Raw genomic sequence first — 25253 nt, 5'->3', positions numbered from 1 at the left:
GAAACAATTTTCATGGATTGCTTTAGAAACAAATTTGGTTGGGAATGAATTCCACTCATTTCGCCTTTTGCTGGAGCGTGCCGCTTTATAAATAACAAAATTAATGACTAACTGTTAGTTTGAACGAATTCCACATTTAATAGGTTCAGTCCACTGATATAGTTTTTCGAGGAAGTTGATTTACGGAGAGTTTGCCGAAGGACCTTTAGTTGAAAAGAAGTCAACTTCAAGCATTTAAAACTTTTGACCTTAATTATGTATTACAGAAAATCGCATTTGTCTCTCAATAAAACAACAGAAAAAGAACATTTGAAAACATCCTAAGCTTGTTTTTAAACGAAACAATTTCTGTTTATATTCTTCACTGTAACTCGACCGATATTTTTGTCTGGCATTTTTTTTCCTGTTTTCGATCCGGATGTGGGCTACTTGTTTTGAAATGTTTAAACTTCGACTCCGTCAGAAACGGAGGCGCGTAGACCCATTGGCCACAGGCTAAATATCGCTATTTCCTGTCGTAAAAGCCTTGGGATATTATACGGCCACAAAACAGGACCACATATTCTTTGTCTTTGTTAAAACTTTAATGTATTTCAGCCTGATGTTTACAGATCCACTTGCACGGAACACACGGAACGCAATTGCTCTACAGAGTGGGCCATTAATAGCAATTAATTTCATCTTTACGGATCTTTACAAACCACAAAAATGTGGACAGCATTCACCACACGCTTTTTTGCGATTTAAAAATAGTAATCTGATCAAATCTTTATAATCGTAAGCCAGGCTTATTTACCTTATTCTTATTTTTTGTTTTTAGACTTTTGAGAATCGCATGTCAAAAGACATGCAAGGTATCCATTTGAGGAACATCGCTGATAATAAAAGTCATCGAACCATCGCAAGCAATCGATTGATAACGACTACACATAACATCAATAAAAGTTTACCAAATCGTACCCAGTCCACACACGACAAAGAGATCTTCGTGTCAAGTAAGAGTATGGTCAGACTCAACTTGCCTAGATCAGAATGCTTTGCGGCTATAAATGTCACGTTACAATGTACTAGATAGTTTCCTTTTCTCTGAAACCTGAAAAATAAACTGGACTCAATAAAAAATGGACTCAATACTATCTGGATGTTGTCACTGAAGGAGTTTTTTCCATCGAAAGAACAAAAGGTAGACCTCATTTAGAGCAACACAAAAACAATGTTTTTGAGCAGTCTGACACAAAAGATTTTGATAACTTCCTAAGTGACGTTTTTTTTTCTACGGAACTTGAAGGGTTTCGTTGCAACGTGGTAGATATCGGTAAATGAAGGTTCGGAAGTGTTCTTCAGTAGGACAACAGTTTGTTTAAAACCTCCCTGTGTCGAAGCTTAATGGACTAGAACAATGAAACCACGAATTTCCGTTTCATGATTTATTCACACTACTTGGACCACAAAGTAGTTTGTAGTTTAGGGTGGCAAGTCAGTACAGTATATACAACTTAAATCGGGCTTCAAATATAAACTATTTAATAAATATAAAATATCTCTCTTTCTTTCAAACGTGTCTTAGAAAGCATAATTTATGCAAAGCCACCTCATTAATTGTTCAACTCCGTGTCACTTGTCAGTTCTCCTGGAATTTTCCCAAAATACAAAAGCCGTGTACACGCATGCGTTGGAATTTTCATGTTCATTGAAGTCCACGTGCTCGTCACGTGGAAATGGCGTGCCATCCATAGTCTGCTGGGACACTTGCAACGGGTGTCACGTGTTTTGTTTCCGTCTTTTCCAAACCGGCTGTCACGTCTTTGGCTTCTGCCTTTTCCAGAACCGTTTAACATCGTCATGACCCGAACGACTGACAACAATAACTCTCTTTGATGAGTTGGCCCACATTAGAACACCAAGGTCCTGTAAAATGAAAAAGGAAGGAGTGAAAACACGAAAGCAGCTCCAGCAATAGTCTCCCGAATGAAATCACAGCACGGAAGAAGCAATTTAGACAATAAACTCCAGGGTTACATAAAGGTTCTCAGCAGTTTTACACATCATTCTATTAACATTTTAAGATACACCAGCCTTTTTTAGCCCTTCTTCTTCTGTCGCCCGGAATTCAAAAAATAAACACGCAAAACGAGGAAAATAAACTTTCCCGTTTCCCGATCGCAATTCGTTCCGCCTCTCTTTCGTTCTCCACAATTCAAGAGAGCCTAGAACAGAATCCTGTTTCCGTTAAGACGCAGCCCGTGGTTTTCCTAAAAGGGGACCAAAGCCTGGTTTTCCCTAGCGACGCATGCAAGCACAAGCGCAAGCACAGACACCAGACGCAAGCATAACAGCTCTTATTTCATCGGTGAAAACAGCTTCGACGCAAGCAAAACATTTTTTTCCCTTTTCTTGAGCTTGCGTTCGCGTTATGCCATGCATGTGAAAACGAAATCCCACCGGCATAAGCACAAGGAAATTCAAGTTATCTGGCCGTGTCTTCCCAATTAATGCGGCACTCGTTCCAGTTTCCTCTGCGTCTGAGCATTTGAGCCCTGAAACAAGAAAACATCGTGTCCTTACACTTGTGCTTATGCTTGTGTCGACGTTCGTTTTCACTTGGCACAAACTACTTATGCTTGCGCTTGTGCTGTGTGCTAGTGAAAACCTGGCTTCATGTGTTAACCAACGTGACACATCCTTATGGTCCCACGCTTCATTGTAGAGTACTAAAATTGAAGATGGTCAAAAGGGTGCTTCAAGGCAGACTTTACGGCCGCCTGCAGCTCTCAGAGCGTGGGCTGCTAAGCGGTAAACCCCCGCACGTGGTAAACATTATCTTTATTGGTTCATCATCTTATGCGCAATCGATAATATACACAAGTGACTCTACCTCAGCATACTTCTTTAACGTTTCAAAATCTGCTTGCGAGAGAAACTGATTGTATAGTACACCTGCAAAATAAATTAAGTGCAACCCGTTAGTTAGGCAATGTTCTAGTGCAATGGGCAACCTAAACAAAATTTTGGTGCGGCTACCAGCAATGAACTGACGTCTTATCAATACTTCCAGTAACTTCATGCGGTTAAAAAGAGAGCTAGGATCTGAGAGATCTGATAGCATTCTCCAGAAGCCACGTTATTGGAGAAAGTATAGTACTCAAGTACTCAAGAAAATTAAACTCTTGTTATGCGTGCGCCAAGCAGGACACCAACATGGCGGCCATAAAGTACGCAACACGTCCTGAACTTTTATACTTCACTTAAATTATAACCGTGAAACAATGGTGAAAATTACCAAAAATGCGCGTGGACAATCAACTCGGTACTGTATTTCAGCCAGAAAATAAATTCCATTCCATATACAGTATGACCACTGAACGAGGATTGAGTGACACTTGTGAAAATGCCAAACTATGAATGAAATGTGAAGTTTGAACAGAAAATGCATACCCCTGCAACTCGAACTAAGAGAGCGTATCGGAAACCCTATCTCCGGAACAAGAAGGTCAATATCGATCTCATGCAGGGGCGCATATCTGTATAACTTCTCTCTTACAGAATGTTAGTACCAGTGCTGTGGATAGGAATGAACCCTCTTTTTTCACCGGCTCCCCCTCTAGTTAGCCGGGCCCCATGATCATGATTATAGAGGCGGACAAAGCCTAGCTAGTGATAATCTTAGTTTTTTAGTGGATATATTGTAGTGTTTTTGGAATATCGAGTCATTCAGTGAAGATGCCGCACGCTCCATATTGGATGAGAATAACAAGATTCTCAACGATATTAATTGAAGTTTTAATCAATCTTAATTGGCGTAACACCCCCATTTTCTCCGGCGTTTCGTCAAGCAGTACTAGTGAATATTGGCCCAGCAAGAATAAATTCACCCTTAGAACTTTCTGGGATATTAAGGGAATATTAAACCTTCATAACTGTAAACGCGTTTACACAAGTTTAGCACAAACCCTTCGAACGATATGAATGAACTTTTAGTTCATAAAAGAGCAATGTCACGATATTTTAAGAACCCTCCGATCGTCACACTCTTCACGCCTTAATCCTGTCATATTCCACCTTAAGTCGTATGGGTCTCGAGCTTTTGCTGTTTCGTCGCCTGAACTCTGGAACAGGCTACCTCTTTTTTTCCGCTCATGTGACAATTTAAGTTCTTTTAAATCAAAACTCAAAACTTATCTTTTTAAAAAAACTTATTACTCTTAGCGATTTTTATTTTTTATTACTTTTAATGTACATTTTTATTTTTTAAGATTTATTCAGCTAATTTTAACGAATTTTTATCGATTTATAAAGCGCCTAGAACAGACCTGGATAGGCGCTATAAAAATGTTTTATTATTATTATTATTTTTCTGATTACTTCCGTATTGAGGTAAACCTCAAAATAACAGTTTTATAACATAGAAAAACAACAAAGTAATAAAAACGCAAAAATAATTAAGGATGGTTTGAACTGACGAATGTTAAGACGGATTACGACAACAAACTTGCAAAACTTGGCAATTTTTTTTAAGATGCGTTGTCCGTGTAGCTTTTTTAAGGTCAGAGTAAAAGTTATATATACCGTAAAATTCCGGTTATAAGCCCCCCCGGTTATAGGCCCATCTACTTGGAAAAAAAAAATACATCCGATTATAAGCCCTTCCGGATATAAGCCCCCCTCTGCCGGTCGACAGTACTAAACAGGACTAAATGTTGCTTTATTATGCGTTTTTAACTTAAAAACGTATTTCGATCAACACTCCCGTAGCTCGTTCCCAAACGTTTTTTCTATTCCGCGTATAAGCCCTCCCGGATATAAGCCCCTCCGCTTATAAACCCACTCAAAACCCCTTGCGAAGTTGTATAAGCCCAGGGCTTATAACCGGAATTTTACGGTATTTGTGATAACTTTGGTTTTACGACAACGACGAGAGAACCTTTCTATTCGTCAGTGAACCACAGTCGTTATCAACCACATAATTTAATAAAATTGTTGTTCAATTAAGATTTAATAAATAATATCCAGGAGTGCGCGAGTCACTTCCGACTTAGTCACAAAGCAAGTATAGTGAGTTCCCTCTAGTCTCGCTCCCACTCCCACCCCCCCCCCCTCCGGGGAATAAAAACACAACAGAGGAATGAAATTTTAGATACCACACCTCCCCTCACCCCCGCTGACTGACCTTCAGAAAACTTCATTCTGCTCCTCTCCAGTTCCCACAGTCGGATCTGATCGCTTATTGTCGGTGGTATGATTGGATTCTGGGAAGATAACAAAATGGAGATTTAGCTTTACAAGCACACTGATTAATACCGAGCCTGCAGAAACACGAACAGTATTTATTTAGTATGTATAACGTATGTTATATTTATGTATGTATGCACGTATCAATGTTAAGCCGCTGGGGGGGGGGGGGGGCATAGGTCGGGCATTTGAACTTAGCTGAGACTTTCTGTTCAAATGCCCAATCATAGGGCATTTGTGGATGTTCAAAAAGAGTCACTAAACTTCAATTAAATGTTGCAAGAAAGTCCATTAAAACGGTCAAAAGTCCCCACTACGGGCAAACAATTGCTGTCAAATTCCCTGCCTATGCCCCCCTCCCCTGCGGCTAAACATTGATAGGTGCATTACACAGTAGTAAAGAAATAACAGACCTTTTTTAGCATCTCAGGGTGTGCTCTGGTCCTCAAGAAATGAAGAATCTGCAACAAAAAACAATTGCAACTGTACGGTAAGCAGCAGTCTTATTGGATTATTCCTTTCACTTATTGTTCCTGTACTATGTCATTTTTAACAAATTGCTCCAATGCAAATATGAAAAAGAGTACAAAAAACAGCATGAGAGTTTGAGTTCTAAAATTTACAGCGCTCAAGACTCAAACTGCCGGCGCTACGGGATTTCCCTCCGCCGCAACCCTAGACCCTCGGCCAATGGGAGACTGGGGACGAAAGAGAAAAATTGTGAAGGGAGGGGAAGTAGAAGTAGGAGGAGTCTCCAGTTCCCCTTCAGTCACATTTCTGTTCTCTAGACTCCCATACGAGATGCCTGCGGAGAAGACTTCTACGGGACAGGCCGTAACTTTAGAACTCCTATAGGCCCTGTTTTTCCCTTGAACGTTTTAAAACAGATCTTATTACTTGTACATAGGAGATTATTTGATCTGTCTAACCTGTTCAGCAGATATTCCACTTGACAATGCCTGCAGAAAATAGAACAAGGAAAATTGCTTTTTTAAAATTTATTCGAGGTGCACTTCAGTGGATAGATCTAGTATGGAAAACATTACTTGCAGTGACGGAAGAGACCACGGGATGTACATGAACGGAAAAACGTGAAATTACTCTCACATGAAGTGTTTGCTTCCAATTCTGATGGCAAGTACTAAAACCCGAAACAACGAAACGAAACCACCGAAACGAAACTACCAAAACCGCCGAAACGACCGAAACGGCCGAAACGACCGAAACGAAACAAAATCACCGAAACAAGCAAAACTTCAAGATTTTCGCCACTTACCGTACTATACACTCCGTTTAGCCTACTAAACACTCCGGTTAGGCCACTATACACCCAGGTTAGCCTACTATACTCTCCTGTTAGTCTACTTTTCACTTAGGTTAGCCTACTATACACTCCGGTTAGCCCACTATACACCCAGGTTAGTCTACTATACTCTCCTGTTAGTCTACTACACACTTCAGTTAGCCTACTTTTCACTTAGGTTAGCCTACTATGCACTCCGGTTAGCCTGTTTACGGTTAGCTCTCACACTAATAATTGAAATGGCTTTTGCTTGTTTCGGTGATTTCGTTTCGTTTCGCCCGTTTCGGCGGTTTCGTTTCGGTCATTTCGGCGGTTGCGCTCGTTTCGGTCGTTCCGTTTCGTTGTTTCGGGTTTAAGTACATGCCAATTCTGATTGGTTAATAATTGTTATGATTGGTCAAAAGGGATTACTCTAGTTCTGGTTTTGCGACAGAAAACTGATCTTGACCAACGTTACTGGTGCTGTACTCTTGTTTTTTTTTTTTCTGCGTGTGACAAGTAAGAGCTTTACAGTTACTCGCCTTAATCACCGTCACTCTTGAAACGTTTCTAACATGATTACCTGCTGAACGCTATCCCTTGATAACACAGCCACGCAGAGATTAGGAAACCTGAAACAGACAAAAATGATCAAACTCTGCAATAGATAACAGAATCAGCAAGCATTTATTCCTCTCCAACAGACATCTCCACACGCAACAAAATGAACATCAGGTTACTATACACTAGAAGGATAATTTCCTGTAGAAGTTTTGATTAGGTACCTGCAAAGAATCTCCGAAAACAGTCCAATGAGGGCTACCTGCAAAGATGAGCCTTGTGGAGAAAACAAATAAACAACATGGTAAGGGAATACCGTAAAATTCCGGTTATAAGCCCTGGGCTTATACAACTTCATAAGGGTTTTTGGGTGGGCTTATACTGAAGTGGAGGGGCTTATATCCGGGAGGGCTTATAAGCAGAATAAAAATAACGTTCCGAAACGGGCCACGGGAGTGTTGATCGAAATGCGTTTTTTAGTTAAAAACGCATAATAAAGCAACATTTAGCCCTTTTCCGTACTCTCATCCGGCAGAGGGGGGCTTATATCCGGGGGGACTTATAATCGGATGTATTTTTTTGTTTCCAGGTAGATGGGCCTATAACTGGGGGGGGGGGGGGGGCTTATAACCGGAATTTTACGGTAATCAGTTTCCCGGTTTGGACCAGGACTGGATGTCGTTTTGTTATAATGACATGCATGGCCGGATAGTATAAAAAATATTCAGTAAGTTTTTTTTGTTGCTAAGGTCTGAAAAGTGGGGGGGGCGGGGGGGGGGGTAACAGTTTAATGCGCCACCCCAAAGCAAAAAGGAAGAAGTGAAAAGTGGTCAAAATCGTATACCTGGTAACAAACTTATTTGTAGGGGGAGAAGTAGGGGGCAATGTGGACCGGACGGGATGTCTTAAACACATCTCCCTATTCAAACATTCTATTATGTCTTTGAGTTTTGAGATGTATTCTCTTGATGTTCCTTCCACTTGGTATCTCAATCCCGTTGTTATTACTTACTTGTGTAAGCATAAAGACGGTAGTTGGTCTCAACAACTATAAATCCTTTCTCGTCTGTATTACTGATAGCTGTGTTCCCTGAAACAAATTACAACATTGACAGCATTATCACTCAATCTCGTCTTGAAAAACTGAAATGTTACTGTTTTTACTTTCCCAGTTGTGTACTGAAGAAAATGAATAATTCTTATTATCACCTATTCCCGCTGATGCCAGGTTGATTGCTAATCTTGTGGGGTAATACCTTCTTGATTTACGCTGAAAGATAACCGAGTTCTTGATTCAATAAGAGGTACCAAAACAAAAGCAGATTACTTTAAAAGTATCTACAAGAAAGCACAATGCATCAACAAATGTTGGCAGGCTAAAAAAACACTAGATGCCTGCTCAGTACCTTTCGTTGAAACACAAGACCAAACTCTCTCAGATGTTGAAGAAATTTTAACTGAGATTCACTCATTCCCTCTGTAGAATAGTCCTGCAAAAAAGATTTCAAGGTTCTCAGACAATCACATAATACATGTCTTTTTAAAGTTTCAATCGTCTTTGAAATGTACGGTTCAAAGTGAATGAATGCATGGCAAGAACCATTGATACATCAAGTTGTTTTTCATTTGTCGAATGTTCCCAGTACTTTTGTACCCAGGGCCGGGTTGTTCAAAGCATGATTAAGCTAATCCAGGATTAGCCTGAAATTTGATTTCAATTTTATATAATTTCGTAGAGGTTTTCTGTTAATATTTTCTGTCCCACAGTTTTGACATGGACCAATCTCAAACTTAACAAAATATTAGCTTTGGGAAACCCTTTAAAACAAGCGAAATTAAAATCTTGATCATCTTTTAATCCTGGGTTAGCGTTAATCGTCTTTCAAACAACACGGCCCAGAGGAGTAAACTTTAACCCAAGCCCCCCTGTATGGACTGAAGTCCTTAAGACTCTGGGCGGCAAAAACCTGGAATCAACTGCCAGACGGAATAAGAACAATTGCAACACTACAGGCCTTTCGCAATGCTGTGCGCAGCTAGACAGTTTCTCTTTATGAATTTAATTTAATACTTTTCCATTAATTGATTTTTAGTTCTGTATATATACACATTTTGTATTTATTTTCTCGGCATATTAGCATGTGTTTGCAAGTAGCCTTGTCAGCCCCCGTCAGCTTAGACTTTCAATAAAGTCCTTCGTTCTGAAAACTCGCGAGGTCGACTTGTGGCAAGTCTACCGTCAGCTCTGCGGATAAATAAACTTTATTGATTGTTTGATTGATTGTATGACACTAAAGCCCTCAAGAGTAAAGGTGAGAGGGGGTAGAAACATTTCAAGTTACCCAAGAGTATGATATTAACTGCTCTTGTGTGCAACTTTCATTCCCCTCCAAAGGCACACAGCACTGGTAGGCTCATTCTGATGTAATTCTGATCAGCCCTTCTCAGTTGCTCAGTTAACAACACTAAATGACAGGAAATTCACTGCCCACTACCATTGGCTGGAAGTATTCAGAGCACTTGCATGGGCATTCAAAGCTGCTACCTTAAGTGTCAAAGGAAATAACCACTGCAGATAAAAGGATATTTGATTGCATCTAAATCGCAAACTCCTTGCCCCCTGACAGGGTTTTCAAAACAAAACCCATCTGGAGTACATGTACTGACCTTGCCAAGAGTTGCAAAACTAATCTGAAACAGAAATGACAGGCACTCTACAAGATCCATGCCTCGACCCTATATAAGGAGGAAAAAGGACAGTAAATGAAGAAGTGTATGAAGATTGGGAGAAAGGTTTAAAGTAAGAAAAGGAAAGGAAAGAAAAGGAGGGAGAGAGGAAAGGAAATTTGAAGAAAGGAAGAAAAAATTCGATAACTTAAATGCTAAAGATTCAACAGCATTGATGAATGTTCAACGGCATTTGATTACTTGCAAACAATTTAGATTGGTAATTATCAATGACTAGTTCACTGTTTAGTCTGTAGCATTGATGCACTGACTCAGATGTTTTAAGGCCATATTATACGGTATTGTCTGAAAACATTTATGTATGATAAGAATCAAACTTGTGAGGTGAGTACCACAGTACAGTGCATGACAAAAACAAGGTACCTTATTACATGAAATTTTCACGACACGTTAATTTCGCGAATTTTGCGATTCTAAAAAAATTGCGAAATTAAAGTAACATGATGCGAAAATTAAGTGACTCGGATATGTCAGTAATGAACAAAGGATAACTCAAAAGTTTAATACCACTAAAGAAAGGCTCAAGAACAATAACTCATGCACGTACAAGCATGACCTACTTGTAGCCATTGTGAGAATGTTCTGTTGATGCTATAGCCGAGATTTAGTCTTGCCCTTGCGTTTTTGTTAATTTTGATGTTATTGCCCCTTTAATGAAGTCGTTTTATTAAAATTCAAAGGCATGTTAAATAATATTGCCAAGGAAATTTTAATTGTGGCTTACTCAAAAACACGAATTAAAGTGATTCAAAATACAAAATTTTCACAAAAACGCGAAATTTAAGTGTCGCGAAATATCCGCACTTTAAAATCGCGAAATTAATGTGTCACAAAAATTTCATGTAATAAGGTAGTACCTCAACTGTCTCCAGGTATTGCAGCATAAAATACCAAACTTGAGATGCTGTGTCCATGAGAAGAAACTGAAATCCAGCTGGGCTTATGATTGGTGAGTTGCCAGGTGTCTCACTGAAAAAGAATAACAATGAAATATAATGATGTATTATTAAAAACTAGCAATGGTATATTGCAATTTGTGAGTTTCAATTGGTTGACAGGCAATGGTATATGAGCTCATATACCACTGACCACAAAAAATTAATGGTAGCCGATACGTGTCAACGAAAACCGCTGGAGAGCTCAAATATTGCAATTCTTTGGGTGTTTTTAATAAATTAAACAATTATTCCACTCGCACTTGTTGGATATGAGATCATTATAGCCAACTCATATCCAACCCGCGCTTGTGGAATAGTTGTTAATTAAAACAATTATTATTATTGTGTGGTTCCAGAAAAAGTCCATTCTCCCCCCACAAAAGAGATTGAAAATTCCTGGGGGTTGAGTGGTCTCAGAGACCAAAAACTTTGAAGGAAATGTATGAAGCGTAATTGGAACTTTAAGAGTATTGGTAGGGTCTTAGGAAAAATCCCTTCCGTGGGGGAGGTATGGATAATTCTTTGAAATACACATATTAATAGTTCTGTGTAACACCATGTCATCACACTGTGTAACTAGCAATAGAATTCCAAATTTGTTTATTTAATACAAACCATTTCATGAGTCCTGATAAAACCAACACCTTAACAACATCTTGACTGACTGCTGCTCCTTCTTCAGTTGAAGTGCATCCAGTCATGAAATGAAGAACAGCCTGGTGGGTAATAAAAAAACAATGAAACATGTTACCTGTACATGGCATGCATTCAATGGGTCCATTGCCTCTCAGGGTCATTTGATGAAAACATTGCTATGAAAAAGATTATACCAGAGGGAGGGGGGAAGGGAATTCCATATTAATGGGAAGGGGAACATGCTCATCAGAAAATTTTAATTAAACCCAAACTGAAGGAGACCAATCTTGGCATGGCTTAAGCCTTTTTGAGCTCTAAAAGATACCACTTTTATTTTATGCCTGATCAGTTTATACTGCCAACACAGTATGGCAGTGTTTTTTCTTCACGAGACACCCTAAAAGAGACATCAACATCTAAAAAATTGGTGTTCTGTCCTAAACACAACACCCTTTTCTCTTTCACATTTACCCTCCCCCTGGTGTGAACGTACCTCCCATCTCTCCATGCTGTATTTGTCAAGGAATGGGATGTCTCTTGCATGCTTGTCCTTTTCAGGTTGATCACCAGATCCTATCCATGGATTTCCACTAGAAATGAACCACAAAATAGCAGGCTATGAATAAACTATCTAATGCGTTCAAATTGCCAGACTGCAATAATAATAAACTTTGATCCAATGAACTTACCCCCCACAGAGGGCAATCTTCAAATTGCTACGGAAAATTACATTCATCTCAAGTCTGTTTGGTATTCCACCACTTGACTCCTTCCATATCCTAAGGCCCTTAAGTCTGTTTAAAGATCCTATATAATGCCTGCCATGGGATTACAAAGGCAATTACTAATTAGTACTTCCGGTAGTTTCTGGAATTGTATAACCTGTCAATCAAGTAAATATACATGACTTTTTTTTTGTGCTTCTCTCAAAATGGCGAGCTCACTGTGTGAAGCTTAAACAGTGGCTTTCTATTGGTAACCAATGCATATTTTAAATGTGAGCTCATCAAAAGTGGTTAAATTAAGGCAATACATAAAAATATTCTGTGAGTTCCACAATAATGGTTACAGTCGAACCCCTATTAAGCGGCCACCCATTAAGCGGCCAACCCCTATTAAGCGGCCAGTTACTAAAGACCCGAAAATATTGTCAGTAAAATACTGTAAATATAACCCCTTTTAAGCGGCCACCCCTATTAAGCGGCCGCGGCCACCTTTCTGCCGCCCCGATGAGCGTTCTTCTATTGTTTTTACCTCTATTTAGCGGCCAATAAGAATGTAATATACGATATTTAAATTAATTTCCAACAATCTCAGACCGTGACGGCCGATAAAATCATTCAAACACAGGTTTATTGTCGTCTTCCTGTGATTCCGTTATTCCTTTTCCTTTTTGTATTGAAATAATGTTACCTTTTAAAAAGACCTTATGTTAATTTCTGACAAACCCCTATTAAGCGGCCAACCTCTATTAAGCGGCCAGTTGCCATTTCCCCGAGGGTGGCCGCTTAATAGGGGTTCAACTGTAGTTTATTTTTCATCAGGGTGGCCATTTTGGAGAGTTACTGTAACAATTACGCAAGCACATTAACTAACAAACTTGTAACTATAAAAGATTATTATTGTAAGTAAGAAAATGCTGTGACAAAATAATTATTTAGAAATAAATGTTTTAACATATATTATGATGGATTCTATTGTATCTTACTTTTGGTGTTCAGTTTTGACCCAAGCAGCTACCAAGGTTTCTGGAACAGGTTGCTCAGCAAACAAAGTTCTCATCACAAATTGTTTTGCAAGTTCTGGCAGCTCCCTGAGATTAAAATAGAGATTAATACAATTGTCATCTCTATTAATTTTTGACATATAAATTTGTATTTTAAATTTCACCATTGATTGAAAAGGGTCAGGGGAAAACGGCTGCTAGTGACTGTGCCAGAAATTGATAGCTACCTAGAAATTTCTGACTTCTATGTCAGCATGTTGACATAAGGAATTATACAATAACCAAGAGAATTCTTGCATGCTGATTGGTCAACAGTTATTGTCCATGAGAGTAGAGACCACAAAAAGTGAGGTCAGATCATGCCACACATGCATGCGGGCTAGAAATTTGTAAGTTTTGTCTATTGATAAATGAAAGCGAATTTCATCTTGTTTTGTTTACTTTGAATCAAGTATACAAGTCATTTGTTTTCGGAAATCAGGCTTGGACTTCTACTCACGACAGGTGATCTGTCAAATAAAAATTTACCAGGCTTTTGAAATTATTGTCTAACTGATAAGAATGGTGATAGTGAATCGGCAGCGAACTGTGGAAGTTCAGTGTACAAGTGCCAACAAGATTTTCAATCAGCAAAATCATCTTGCTCGCTTCTTGTGAGAGGCAAACACTTAACGAGAGACTAAAAGGTATTTGAAGTTGTAATTATTCTCTGAATTCTCATTTAGACCTGCCAACTTTTTCTGTGTCACAGGCGTGAGATTTTTATCCTGAGAGTGCTAGGATTTCCGGAGATGACACAACCATTACCAAAGATTCCCGAAGATGGCTGAAGTATTCTGAAGATGTTCCGAACATATCCCTAACACACTCCCAGGACGTGTTTTGCTTAACACGAGCACATTCTCAATGCTTTTCTTGTCAAAACTCTGAGATTTCGAGTCATTATAAACTCAGTTTACTTGGAGTTTTCGTTTCTCACATTGGTTTGAGTTCACATATTTTAGAAAATGTGCCATTTATGGCTGGCTTTATAACTCAAATTTTTGACTAGACGTGAGAAATTGGTTCGTAAGCATGAGTTGGCGTGAGATCGAAGTTTTCAACTCGCAGGTGTGAGAGTCACGCCTAAGGCGTGAGAGTTGGCAGGTATACTCATTTATCTTCTTTTGTATAATCATTGTCATTTTTCAATGTCGTGAATCTTTACACCCCCCCCCCCCCTGGCAAAGTTTCTTCCAATCATACAGGCATCACTTTTGATAAAGTACTTGTTTGAGTTTCTTGGTCTGTAAGAGTGTAGACCACACAAAATGTGGTTGATTTGTTAATTTTATTTGGAGCTGGTCATTATAAAAATTATGTTCAATGGTAATTAAGAGACTGATTGTATGTGCTAACCACATAATTTCCCAGTTTTAGGTGTAAGAACACCAGAAAATGTATCGTTTGTTGTACTGAATCACAGCACTTGTGGGCAAGATTTCTGATTATAACCTTAAACTTAATTATGCATACAGTCTTGTAACTCTGGTCCTATACTCTGGTTTTATAGTGGGAAACACTCACCTAATGGCTCGTGTTTCCCCCTACACTTCTTTCATGCTATTGCCGCTTCCTGTGTGCTTTACAACAGAACAGAGCACAGTCGAGGCTTCTTTATTTGTTTTATGATAAACAATTTACTATTTTCCAGACGGATTTCCTTTTCCTTTTAATTTTTGCTTCCAAAACGATTCAAAAGTGTCGTCAGCAAGCACACTTTATACTCTCATAAAGCACGCTCATTTCAACCAATCACAACGCTTGTTAGAATGTTTCAGATGAATTGATTGGCTAAGGAGACAACTGCTGTCAATCAAAAACTAAACTTGAGCTTCGCTTTCGGTTTCGAGTGAAGAGCGAATGATCCGTCGTTCACTTTTCAGTCAAAAACTAAGGATGTGAAAGCTATAAAGCTATAATTTTGTGCAATGAAATCTTGGCGAATTGGAACAATAAAAACGTGTACCGGTACTTTTCTAACATGACAAGTACGAAAGAAAGAGATCAAGACTTGCGGGTGAAACTTTCCACACTGCTGAGAGTTGAGTTTGCAATGAAGAACATGCAGTTGTGTTTACGGCAGCAAAAGGATTACCCGCACTGGCGACAAATGTTGGAAATATTGATCTGCTTCTAATGAGGGCATCAGAGCGCATGTAACAGCAAGCTTTTAACGGACAAAAAGGGTAAGCATCATGATTGTTGAGGTTTGCTTTGCTGAGAGACCTGAGATAACCAGAGATTGTCTTATGGAATGAGCCCACTTTCTATGTGAGTTTTCAACACTTTATTTGTACATGCTTACAAAAATAAAGTTTGTCCTGTTGTTGTTCTCTTTCGCTGTTACTTGTTCAGTGTAATGTCTACCTAATATGTGATTAATATAGCGCCGTTTATCGGAGCACTCGACAAGTTGAGGAACATTTGTATATTTTCGATACTTGAGCGCCACATTTTTATCGGCAGTTTGTTGGACCTTGGAATTACTTGTTATTTGGAATGCGTACAGTTTTATAAACAATACAGTTGTTTATTGTTGTTTATTGTAGACAAAAAGCTTGCTTTCGTTGCGTTTGTCAGTGTCTGGACCGTAGAAGACGTTTAATTTTGGTCAAATCCATCAAAATGCCGAAGCAAAAATCAGTCCTTGCGGATGATGGTGTGAGCTCTGGTGCTTTGTACTCTCATAAAGCACGCTCTTTTAACAAATCAGAGCGCGCGTTATATCGACTCTTTATTATAATTTTATTTATAGCTGCCTTTTATGTGTGGTGGATTATGCAGAAGAATTGTCATGCATAATTAACTGTGGTGTTATATGGAAATCTTTCTCAGTTAGGCAGGCAAGGGATATACTCCCTAGCCACTACACCAACCATGGCTGGCAGCCAAAAACCATTGATAGTTTTTAAACAATATATGGAGCAATACTTAACAATTATTCCGCAAGCGCGAGTTGGATATGACATGGTAGATAGCTGACGAGGCGCATAGCGCCTAGTACTGTAGGCTATAACGATCTCATATCCAACAAACGTGAGTGGAATAATTGTTTTATTAAAAACGCCCAAAGAATTGCAATATTTGAGCTCCCTAGCTGTTTTTGTTGACGCGTATCGGCTACCATATTTGTGGTGAATGGTATATATATGAGCTCATATACCATTGCCTGTTAACCAATCAAAACTCAGGAATTGCAATATATCATTGCTAGATTTAATAAACTAGTGGCAACCACAGGTTAGGAAGTGCAGGCCTTGATAGACTGAAGAGTCTTGTGCTTGCGAGGGGTTGTGGAAGGAGAGGAGGTACTCGAGCGAGCTTGCACGCTTTTGCAATTAGACCAGAAGCAGGATCCAAGCTAACATTTTTAAGCAAACACTAAAAGGCGGAGTTACAAATGGCTGAAGTTTTCAAGAACATTCCCACATGAATAAACATGATTTACAAAGGATTGTTTCAGTCTGAAGTATCAGAAGTATCAAAAAAATTGCAATTTCAATATATGTTCAACCGGTATAAAGTTTAGTTTTACAGTTACAAACACTCACTCACAAATGGTCATAAATATGCTAAAATCTTATGAAAGAAACGTCTTTTCCTTCTTGTAAAAACACGAAACACTTTCATCATACACTTTATGCTCTACTTTCCCAAAAATGAACATTTCTTGTTCAGTTGTTTTCATTTTCTCCGAGAAGCGAAACATATTCCAGACTGAAACTGTGCATGCAGAAACCTTCAGGTGCGGCTTTACAGTCTGCGACAGCGATTTTTTGCCTAGAGCTGACAATATTTTAATTTTGCTTGAGCCCCGAACACAAGCAAATAATCCTCTATTGTGTTACATAAACATAACAACAAGTTACGATCGTTTATCAAAATCTGAGAGGATTTTAATTCGAAGCAAAATTTGTGGTGCGCACGCGTGACACGCAATTCACTGGCCACTGTCAAGATTAGGGTTGCGGGCCTCTCTTGGGCCCGCAATAAATATAGATAGTGTTACACTTACCTACAAAGGAATGCTGCCTATAAACGGACCCTATGGAATGCTAATCGAGCTAACCAGAGTGCTAATTAGGCTAACCAAAGTGCTAGTTAGGCCCCCCGAGGGGGGTACTTCCCCAAAATTTCACATACGGGTATGTGCTGCCCAACAGGGTCATGATTTTGGGCCCTCTGTCTATCACAGGGTATCTATTCTAGAGACAATTTCTAGAACAGGGGTATGATATTTTGAACGCACCAAAAATTCAAATTATTAGCAGCCAAAACAGGGTCCAGTGTTAAAAAATTGAACTGTTTCTAGAACAGGGTATCATTTTAGATCCAAATTGTTTCTGAAACGGGGTGCTACTTTGGAGGCCAAGGGCACATACCCACTCAAAACATACCTGAGTACCCCCCCCCCCCCCCCCCCGGAATTAGGCTGAGTGAAGCGCAACAGTAGCCTAACCTGGTTACTATATATTTAAATAAATGGGGTCCTTATGAACCGTGTTGGAGTGCTAACCCCTTGTGAGGTCCACAGGAAATCAGACCATGACATGCATGCATGGTGGTCCATTCCACTCATGTCAGTCTCACTTCCTTTTATAATCCCAAACACGGCGTGTTGAAAAGACAAAACTTACCTAAAAACCGCTAAGCAAATTGCCGGATGATTATACAATCTATCCAAAATCCCAGATGGCAAACTTCCTAAATACTGGTGAAGATCTCTGCACTGCAAATGGCGAAAAAAAGACGACCCAGACAGATCGGCGGCCGCCATGTTTGTTGGTTTTCGAAGACTGGAACCTGGAACCGAGCGTTCTTTGGGACCATTCTGGCATACATCTCCGAGCCCCGCTGTTATGACGGAACCTGATCTGTCTTTTCTATCGTCGACAAAGATCACTTTATGCCGGGACTAAAATTTTCTTTTTATGTTCTTTGTTTAGCTCCTTGCACCGTTAATGCGTTTTTAAAGTGCACTACTATCGACTGCTAGGCTTGTGCAGTGTATGACGCCAGAAATGAGAGGTTTACGGCGATGCTGAACGCTTGACTGCGCGCACCCAAAATATTTTTGTTTACTTCACGCGAGTAATCTTGTTGTTTTTTGTTCCACCGAATCTGCTATGGGCTTTGGACTGCAGCTAAGGCTATTGCTATGGAAGAACTTCACTTTGAAGAAACGTGCTCCGGTGAGTATTTTCAAGACGACCATCGTAGGTTTTTCCCTTTTGTGGCCTGACTAGGAAAAGCGTGATACTGCAGTTTTATCGATTTCTTGAGGCCGTCGATCGACATTTCACAATCTTTTCTGCTCTTTTTTGCAGTTTACTGTTCTTATGGAAGTTCTTATACCACTGGTTTTGTTTCTTATTTTGATGGGCATTCGTTTTAGACGAGAACCGGACTTTGTTCCCGAAGGTATGACTGACATGTTGTGCAGCAATATATGTAATATTTTTTTTTGTATTTGGTAAGCGAAGCATTCTCTGTACAAAGCGAAGCATAAAGTAAGGCCAGCTTATATAATTACATGCTCTTAAAATCGCACGCTTAATAATCTAATACTGTTTTTTTGTGCCCTTACTATTTAACTGTAACTATAATTGCACTTGAAGTAGAACTAGACGTGGTGATTCAAGTATATTTTATATTTACATGTATTTATTTTGTTATACATGTTACATATTTTTTATGTATATTTTTTCTTATATTTTTTATATATTATTTATAGTTATTTCTGTTCCCGAATTTGTAGTACAGTATGTTGCCCAGTTTCTGGCCACTTTAGTTTGTAATCGCTATTACTTCTTGTTTATGCACGGAAAATTTCTCACCTTTTTACCAAAGACGGTTCATTTATAATTTACCTTTAAAATATACACAGATTGGCTGCCTTTCTCAATTATAAAAGTAGTATAACGTTGCCCAGTTTTCGGCCAGCTAGTCCAGTTTCCGGCTATCGATATAAAAGTACATTTTCCCTACAACTGCTTGACTTAAACCGACTTCTCAGACCCTTGGCTAACACAAAGTTCTAGTAAATTTTAGTATCAATTATTTGTCTATGCCCTCTCTACTACCGTTTTATGGAATAATCTATTAAATAGATTTAGCCAAGCCTAAAAGCGGAGGTCCACAGTAATTTACTTTGCCCTTCATTTTTCTGAATTTACTTAGGCCATCCCAATTAAATGTTTCGTTTCCCATCGCCCGACCGACCCATTTTTTTGAAAAGTAAAAAAAAAAAATATTCCAGATTCACTAGTCAATGAAGCAAGTACTTCAATTTACAAGAACACGATCTTGTTTTATTAACAACAGTTGGTATGATGTGAGGTCTTTGTCTTTAATTAACATCGATACTAGGTTATTAAAGACTATTTAGACATTTGATAAGGAATAAAGAACGAAAAGACCATGTTTTCGAGTTGACTTTGTAATCAGGCATTCGTACCTAGCAGCCCGGCCTTCTCTGGAACCCATCATTCTTTTTCTTTTTTTCTTTTTTTCCCCAACCGACCATTACACCACCAGACGGGGCGATGGGAAACTGTTTTGCACTGACCACAATAACAACAATCCATAGATTCCAACACAACACAAGTTGATAGGTTTAATATGTTCGAATACCTAAAAAAGGGATACACAAAGTGATGCTGAAAAAGCTGAAGGACCTAAACTTGGCTAAAGCGACTACGAACTGAATTATAAACAAGGTAAAACGACGGCAAAAGTACTCACTATGGATCCTGAGATAGTCAGTGCAAAGGAATACGTAAAAACAGCGTTCAGTCTTTGTCCTTACAGCGTTCAATAGCGAATATCTAGCTTTCTTAGCCTACATTTTTACATGCGTACTGCCAAGATGGCGGCCTTCGAAATCTAAGCTAACAAAACAATGTCACGTGACTTGTAGGTTCTGGTCCCAGTCTAGACCGAGCGCTCGAGGCGCGAAACAGAAACGAAACATTTTATTGGGATGGTCTTACCATAGACATAAAAATATGGCACTTGAGCCCACAATTCAATAGAAAAGTTATTTTCCAGTCAGCGGTCAACTTTGAAAAAACACATGACACCGATTAGTTAAACACCTGAGCCTGCGATATGGTCACGTGATACTGGTCAGCGGAAATCTTGTATTGACAGCTGTCAATTGACCATAACATGGATGCCCAGTACCAAAAAGTCTATTTTCTGAAGTGGGCCACATATATATGGATGCACGCACCTGCGAGCCATGCCGCTAGCCGTGATGACCATGAAAACTCAAGTCCATGGTTTTCCTATTATGTTCCTATTTCTGTCTGAAAGCTTTTGAGGACAAAAACTAAAAATCCTTACACACTGTGCACAGTACTGCATGTTTTCTAATTATTTGGAAATAACTCGATGCGAAAAAATTCAAATTGCCTCCAAAATTTGGGTATAAGATCATGTGGCAGTCCAATGAACTGAATTGTTCGAGTCAATATTATCATTCCCCTTTATCCCAATCTTTGGAGGTACGAATATATTGGCAAGAATTGTGAGCCTCCCACAAAGTAGAATAGCCCATAAGAAAGTTAACAATAAACATAATTCACTTGATACTGGTATCTTAAAAACATATAGAGACCACCATCTAATATATGGGAAATTATACCTGCCCAATAAATTGTTGTTACAAACCTATAAATAAATGTCTTAATGTGTTGCCTTTCTTTTAACACAGAGGTATTTCCAGTGCGTGCTCTGCCATCATCAGGAATTATCCCTCTGCTTCAGCAGTTTTGTAATAACAAAGATAAAGATGAGCATGGATTTCCAGTACATCCAAATGCAAGGTATTTTTCTTTGGTTGGTTCTTGTGTTGTGTTCTTGAAAAAGACACTAAATATTTTTGTTACCTCATAGCATGTTACTGGACCTACAATTTTGGACCAAACTTGTTAAGACAAAATAGCATAGAGAAAGTCTGACCAAGTGGCTAGGCCTTTGGCTTGTAATCCAATCTGACAGGTCCCAGGCTCAAATCTTGTTCCTTACGACTGGATGGATTTGTGTTTGGTGGTCCCAAAACCAACCCTTCCTTCTTTTGTATTTAGCCAACTGGTCTGCCTCCTATCAGTTGGAATTTTTAAGCAAGTTTCTGTTTAATAAATAAATATTATTTACAAAATGCAACATGTACCTGAATTCACAATGAAATTGACAGCCTTTGAAACATTATTATACCATCAATATTATTGTAAAATATTTAATTATGAACTTGATGCCCTCTCCCCCACGCTATAATGATTTACTCAGGGCTGTCATTGAGTTTTTAACAAACTGTTGCGGTACTTCAAGTAATCACCCATTTCACTCTGTACGCAAGTGTAACATAACACCAATCAACATTTAAAGAAGGTTTTTTAAGCCGATCTGTTTTTCTTTAAATGTCTTTCTCACCTTCTTTAAATGTCTTCTACCGATCGCACTACTGGTTCCAGTATTTTCAGTAATACCAATCAACATCTTCACCCATAACATTGCCGTAACGGGTATAATGGGTTCTGTCTCTTAATGGCAGCCCTGTTACTTAATATGAATAATATATTCTTTCAGTATTGGTGCCGTTCTGGACCATATTGCAGACATTCTATCATCACCTGGTCTGTCTACTGCTGATGACTTAAAAACACTGCCAGAGGACTATAGAGACTATCAGAAGAACTTCAAGAATATGGTTTCACATGCTCAGAATGTTGACAGTAAGTCTGTTTGTAAATATCTGACTGTGCAGCACATCTGTTAGGGGTAATGAATGGCCTTCAAAAAATGTGTGTCTTGTAGAAACAATTTTGGCCAAATTTTGGGGGTCTCGTCATCTTGAATTTTTCTGGGACACCTTCTCAGAGTCTCGATTTCTTTTTCAATGCCAAACTGGCAGCCATTAATCTTTGTTCATTATCTCAAAGAATCTCTAAAACAACATTAACTCATCGCCTATAAATAAGCTTGGAGAAGGTGCTTATGATAGTGGGTGGTGGTTCCACAGCGATACAAACAGGCTCAAGCAGGGCACACAGGTATCCATGGCAACTCTGAGAGGGGCAACCACCCAACAGACACCATCACAAGTCTGACCAAGTCAGTGGAAGTACTTACCAACCCTACCCCGGTATCAGGACCATGGATAGACCATGGTCAACCATGTTTTGAACATGGTTATTCATGGTTGGTGACCATGGTAAACCATGGTCTGTCAATGGTCTGACCATGGTTTGACCATGGTCGACCATGAACGTTAAATTGCACAAGGCTGACCATGGTCAACCATGGTCAAATTGACTGTGAAACTAACAAGGTCAAACATGTTTGACCATGGTCTAAAACCATGTTTGACCATGGTCAACCACGGTAGCAAAATGACACACCATAACATGAAATAACATGGTACACCATGAAAAAACATGGTCAACCATGTCCATTCTTTCATACAGACCATGAAAAAACATGGTCAACCATGTTCTCTATTTATCCCTTGCATGATTTTACAAACGTTCTGTTGCTTAATTATAACAGATGAAAAAAATATATATATATAATGCATATAAGGAGCCCAATTAGTTTACATTTGTAGACATAAAAACATAACAGCCATTAACAACAGCTTGAAACAAAGTTTTATTGGGCTAACACTATTTTCTTGTATACACTTTCATTAAATACCTATGTGCATTCAGAAACAATGCCTTAACGCAGATGCCTTTCTTTGGCATATAAACTAATAAAATATTACTTCAAAACTTGAGGCTTATGGTTTCTGACTCAGACAAGAAAAGGCAGACTTAGCTGGTGGCTGTCTTCTGATAAGATGCATGATAAAGTTAAGTTCTTTCTAGTTTGTCCAGTTTGGAAGTTTTCCTTGCTACACTTTAGCCTGTAAAAATAAATCAAATGCATGCCCCAATTAACTCTTAATTTGTATTTAAGTAGCTATAATGATTTGGTATTCTCATTACTAGAGCACACGAACTTTGTTAGATCTTGTAAACCTTTAAGATCAGATAGCACTAATGCCTTGGGAAATTTACAGTGTAAAATCCACAATCCACAACAGTGTAAAAATTTACACCCTGATGAAGCCTGTAAGCAGCTGTAAGCTAGTTGGGGAATTTTAATTCGGTATTCAAATTACTCCTTAACGAAATTATAAGCGGGAATTTTTGTAACGGACGTCACACAGGCACAGCCGAAATAATTTCACCAAGCATATCCAACGGCTACAATGCAGTTCGTGCAAATAGTGTTATGATTCTTTAAATGACAAGCCTCTAGTTCTGTGAAAGCCCATCTGGTTTTATCAGGGAAATACAAGCTTATTTGTACTCACCGAACCGCTCAAGTTGTAAATGACTGCTCAACTGCCATAGTGCTATGACACCGCAGAAATTAACAAGGCCATTGATCAGCTCCAAGAATCACCAGCTAACTACACTATTTGCCTTTCGTTTAACAAAGCACAATCTGTTCTTTATAATAACTGTACAAAGCGAAACACATACTGACTGTACAGTTTAGAATAAAAAACGTTCTCACATGCGACCAACGATCACAAGACTATTCAAATCCTCAGCGCCAAAAGGAGAATGAAATAATGATAAACATGACATCACGTGGGATAGTTTGCGTAACGTGATTGGTTTCTCAACAGCATTCCGCTGGAAAGTTGAACTGCGGTCTCAACAATAATGGCGGCACGGCTGAAAGCAGCTCGAAGAGTCGTTCGAAGAATCTTGCTCTTTGCGATCTCATTGTGGTGAAATTGTCAAGGTTTATAAAGGAATAAACGGTGAGAATGAAACACATATCAGGTTGTCAGTTTATTTGCCAAGGTTTTCGACAGTTTTAAGGGTGGAAAATCTTTCTTCATTCACGATGCTGGAGACATATTGATGTGAACGGAAAGTGGACTCTGCGGCATAAATTCTTTATCTAAGCTCGGTATGCAATGCTTTTGTTGTTTAGTAATGTTCATTTTTTTTAATTTTTAGTATTTGAGGTTGGATTTAGCAAAAATTGACAGAAATTCAAGGCTTATAATTGAACTATCCTAGAAAACGCATTAATTCCTTAGAATTTCCAGAAAGCTAAAAAATTATTTTGCATTTAAGGGAATTGGTAGAAAAATAGTTCACAGTCAGCCAAATGTTAAAGACATTGAAATGCATTATAATTATTATTTTTAATTACCAGCTTGGCCATGGTCAAAAATGGCATTCCATGGTCTTTAAAAAGAAATTAAGAAGTCACTCCTATAAGTAATGTAATTATTCTTTTAGCAAGTCGAAGCCACCGATTAGAGAATTCTTGGACCTGTATCTGATGAAATCGTACATTTATTTTGTTAGGTTAATGATTTGTCTTGTGGACTTTCTAGGACATGGTTTTCCATGGTAGTACATGGTGTGTAGGCATTTTTCGGCCAGTGCTTTATAAAAGTTAACAGTTACAAGCTAAAAGTTATGAATATGAGTTTTAATCATTTATAAAACACCTTAGGCACCCTTATCAAAACAAGGATTTTTAATATTAACAATTATATTACCTGACCATGGTTGACCGTGAACCATGGTCAGTGGCCAAAGTGGACCATGGTCAGACACCATGGTCATAGCATAGTCAACCATGGTCAACCATGGTTGACTATGAAAAACCATGGTACCATGGTCAACCTGACGCCGGGGTAATACTTACCAAATCCACCAATGAGGGAGGGAAGGAAAGGGAGAAAACAACAACTCACATACATTTTGGAGTTAGAAACGAAATACACAACCACACGCAGCTGGAACACACGATACGTGCTAAACAGGAAACCCCGTATGTGACATCATAGCGCATGGTCTATTGAATGGTGCTGGCCAGCATTGGCTCGACTTTAACTTAGCCTAAATTACATTCAGCCACGTTTAATGTATGTTGTAAAAAATAAGAGAATTCAAAGTTATTTTGTCCCTATAAAATCATGCTTACTGAAAGCCACAAGAATGCCATGTGCAACTGGGAGATGTTGGTCAAAACTACATGGCTATAGGTGTCTTCCTCCCAGTGTAACCTG

General features: G+C 38.8%; 2 protein-coding genes across 2 annotated transcripts in view; one reads left to right on the top strand and one right to left on the bottom strand.

Annotated features, from left to right (window-relative positions):
• Positions 1–1412: 1412 nt before the first annotated feature.
• LOC144662240 (general transcription factor IIH subunit 4-like) lies at positions 1413–17954 on the bottom strand. The gene is made up of 17 exons (XM_078523012.1): positions 17800–17954; positions 13103–13207; positions 12084–12212; positions 11888–11984; positions 11374–11474; positions 10678–10789; positions 9740–9808; positions 8479–8562; positions 8282–8342; positions 8085–8162; positions 7297–7348; positions 7095–7143; positions 6159–6188; positions 5643–5690; positions 5168–5246; positions 2876–2937; positions 1413–1908 (listed from the first exon to the last, which is right to left on the bottom strand). The coding sequence occupies exons 1-17, from the start codon at positions 17937–17939 to the stop codon at positions 1798–1800; spliced, it is 1407 nt and encodes a 468-aa protein (XP_078379138.1). The 5' UTR covers positions 17940–17954; the 3' UTR covers positions 1413–1797.
• A 103-nt stretch (positions 17955–18057) lies between these two features.
• LOC144662184 (ATP-binding cassette sub-family A member 2-like) overlaps positions 18058–25253 on the top strand; it is a 47731-nt gene continuing 40535 nt past the window's right edge. Inside the window, exons 1-4 of the mRNA XM_078522946.1 lie at positions 18058–18354; positions 18490–18583; positions 20880–20991; positions 21755–21900. Of these exons, the coding sequence (XP_078379072.1) occupies positions 18289–18354; positions 18490–18583; positions 20880–20991; positions 21755–21900 (418 nt within the window). The 5' untranslated portion in view covers positions 18058–18288. The remainder of the gene's footprint in view (positions 18355–18489; positions 18584–20879; positions 20992–21754; positions 21901–25253) is intronic.

This window comes from Oculina patagonica, chromosome 1 (assembly GCF_052425735.1).
Source record: "Oculina patagonica isolate OP01 chromosome 1, crgOcupat, whole genome shotgun sequence".
Classification (NCBI taxonomy): domain Eukaryota; kingdom Metazoa; phylum Cnidaria; class Anthozoa; order Scleractinia; family Oculinidae; genus Oculina; species Oculina patagonica.
This window is presented reverse-complemented; position numbering and strand designations above follow the sequence as displayed.

Coding starts and splice junctions, on each gene's coding strand:
- LOC144662240 (XM_078523012.1), bottom strand. CDS start 17,939: ATGGCGGCCGCCGATCTGTCTGGGTCGTCTTTTTTTCGCCATTTGCAG. Junction 11,985..12,083: donor AAGATTGCCCTCTGTGGGGG/GTAAGTTCATTG, acceptor GTTCATTTCTAG/TGGAAATCCATGGATAGGAT. Junction 8,163..8,281: donor CCTGGCATCAGCGGGAATAG/GTGATAATAAGA, acceptor AATTTGTTTCAG/GGAACACAGCTATCAGTAAT.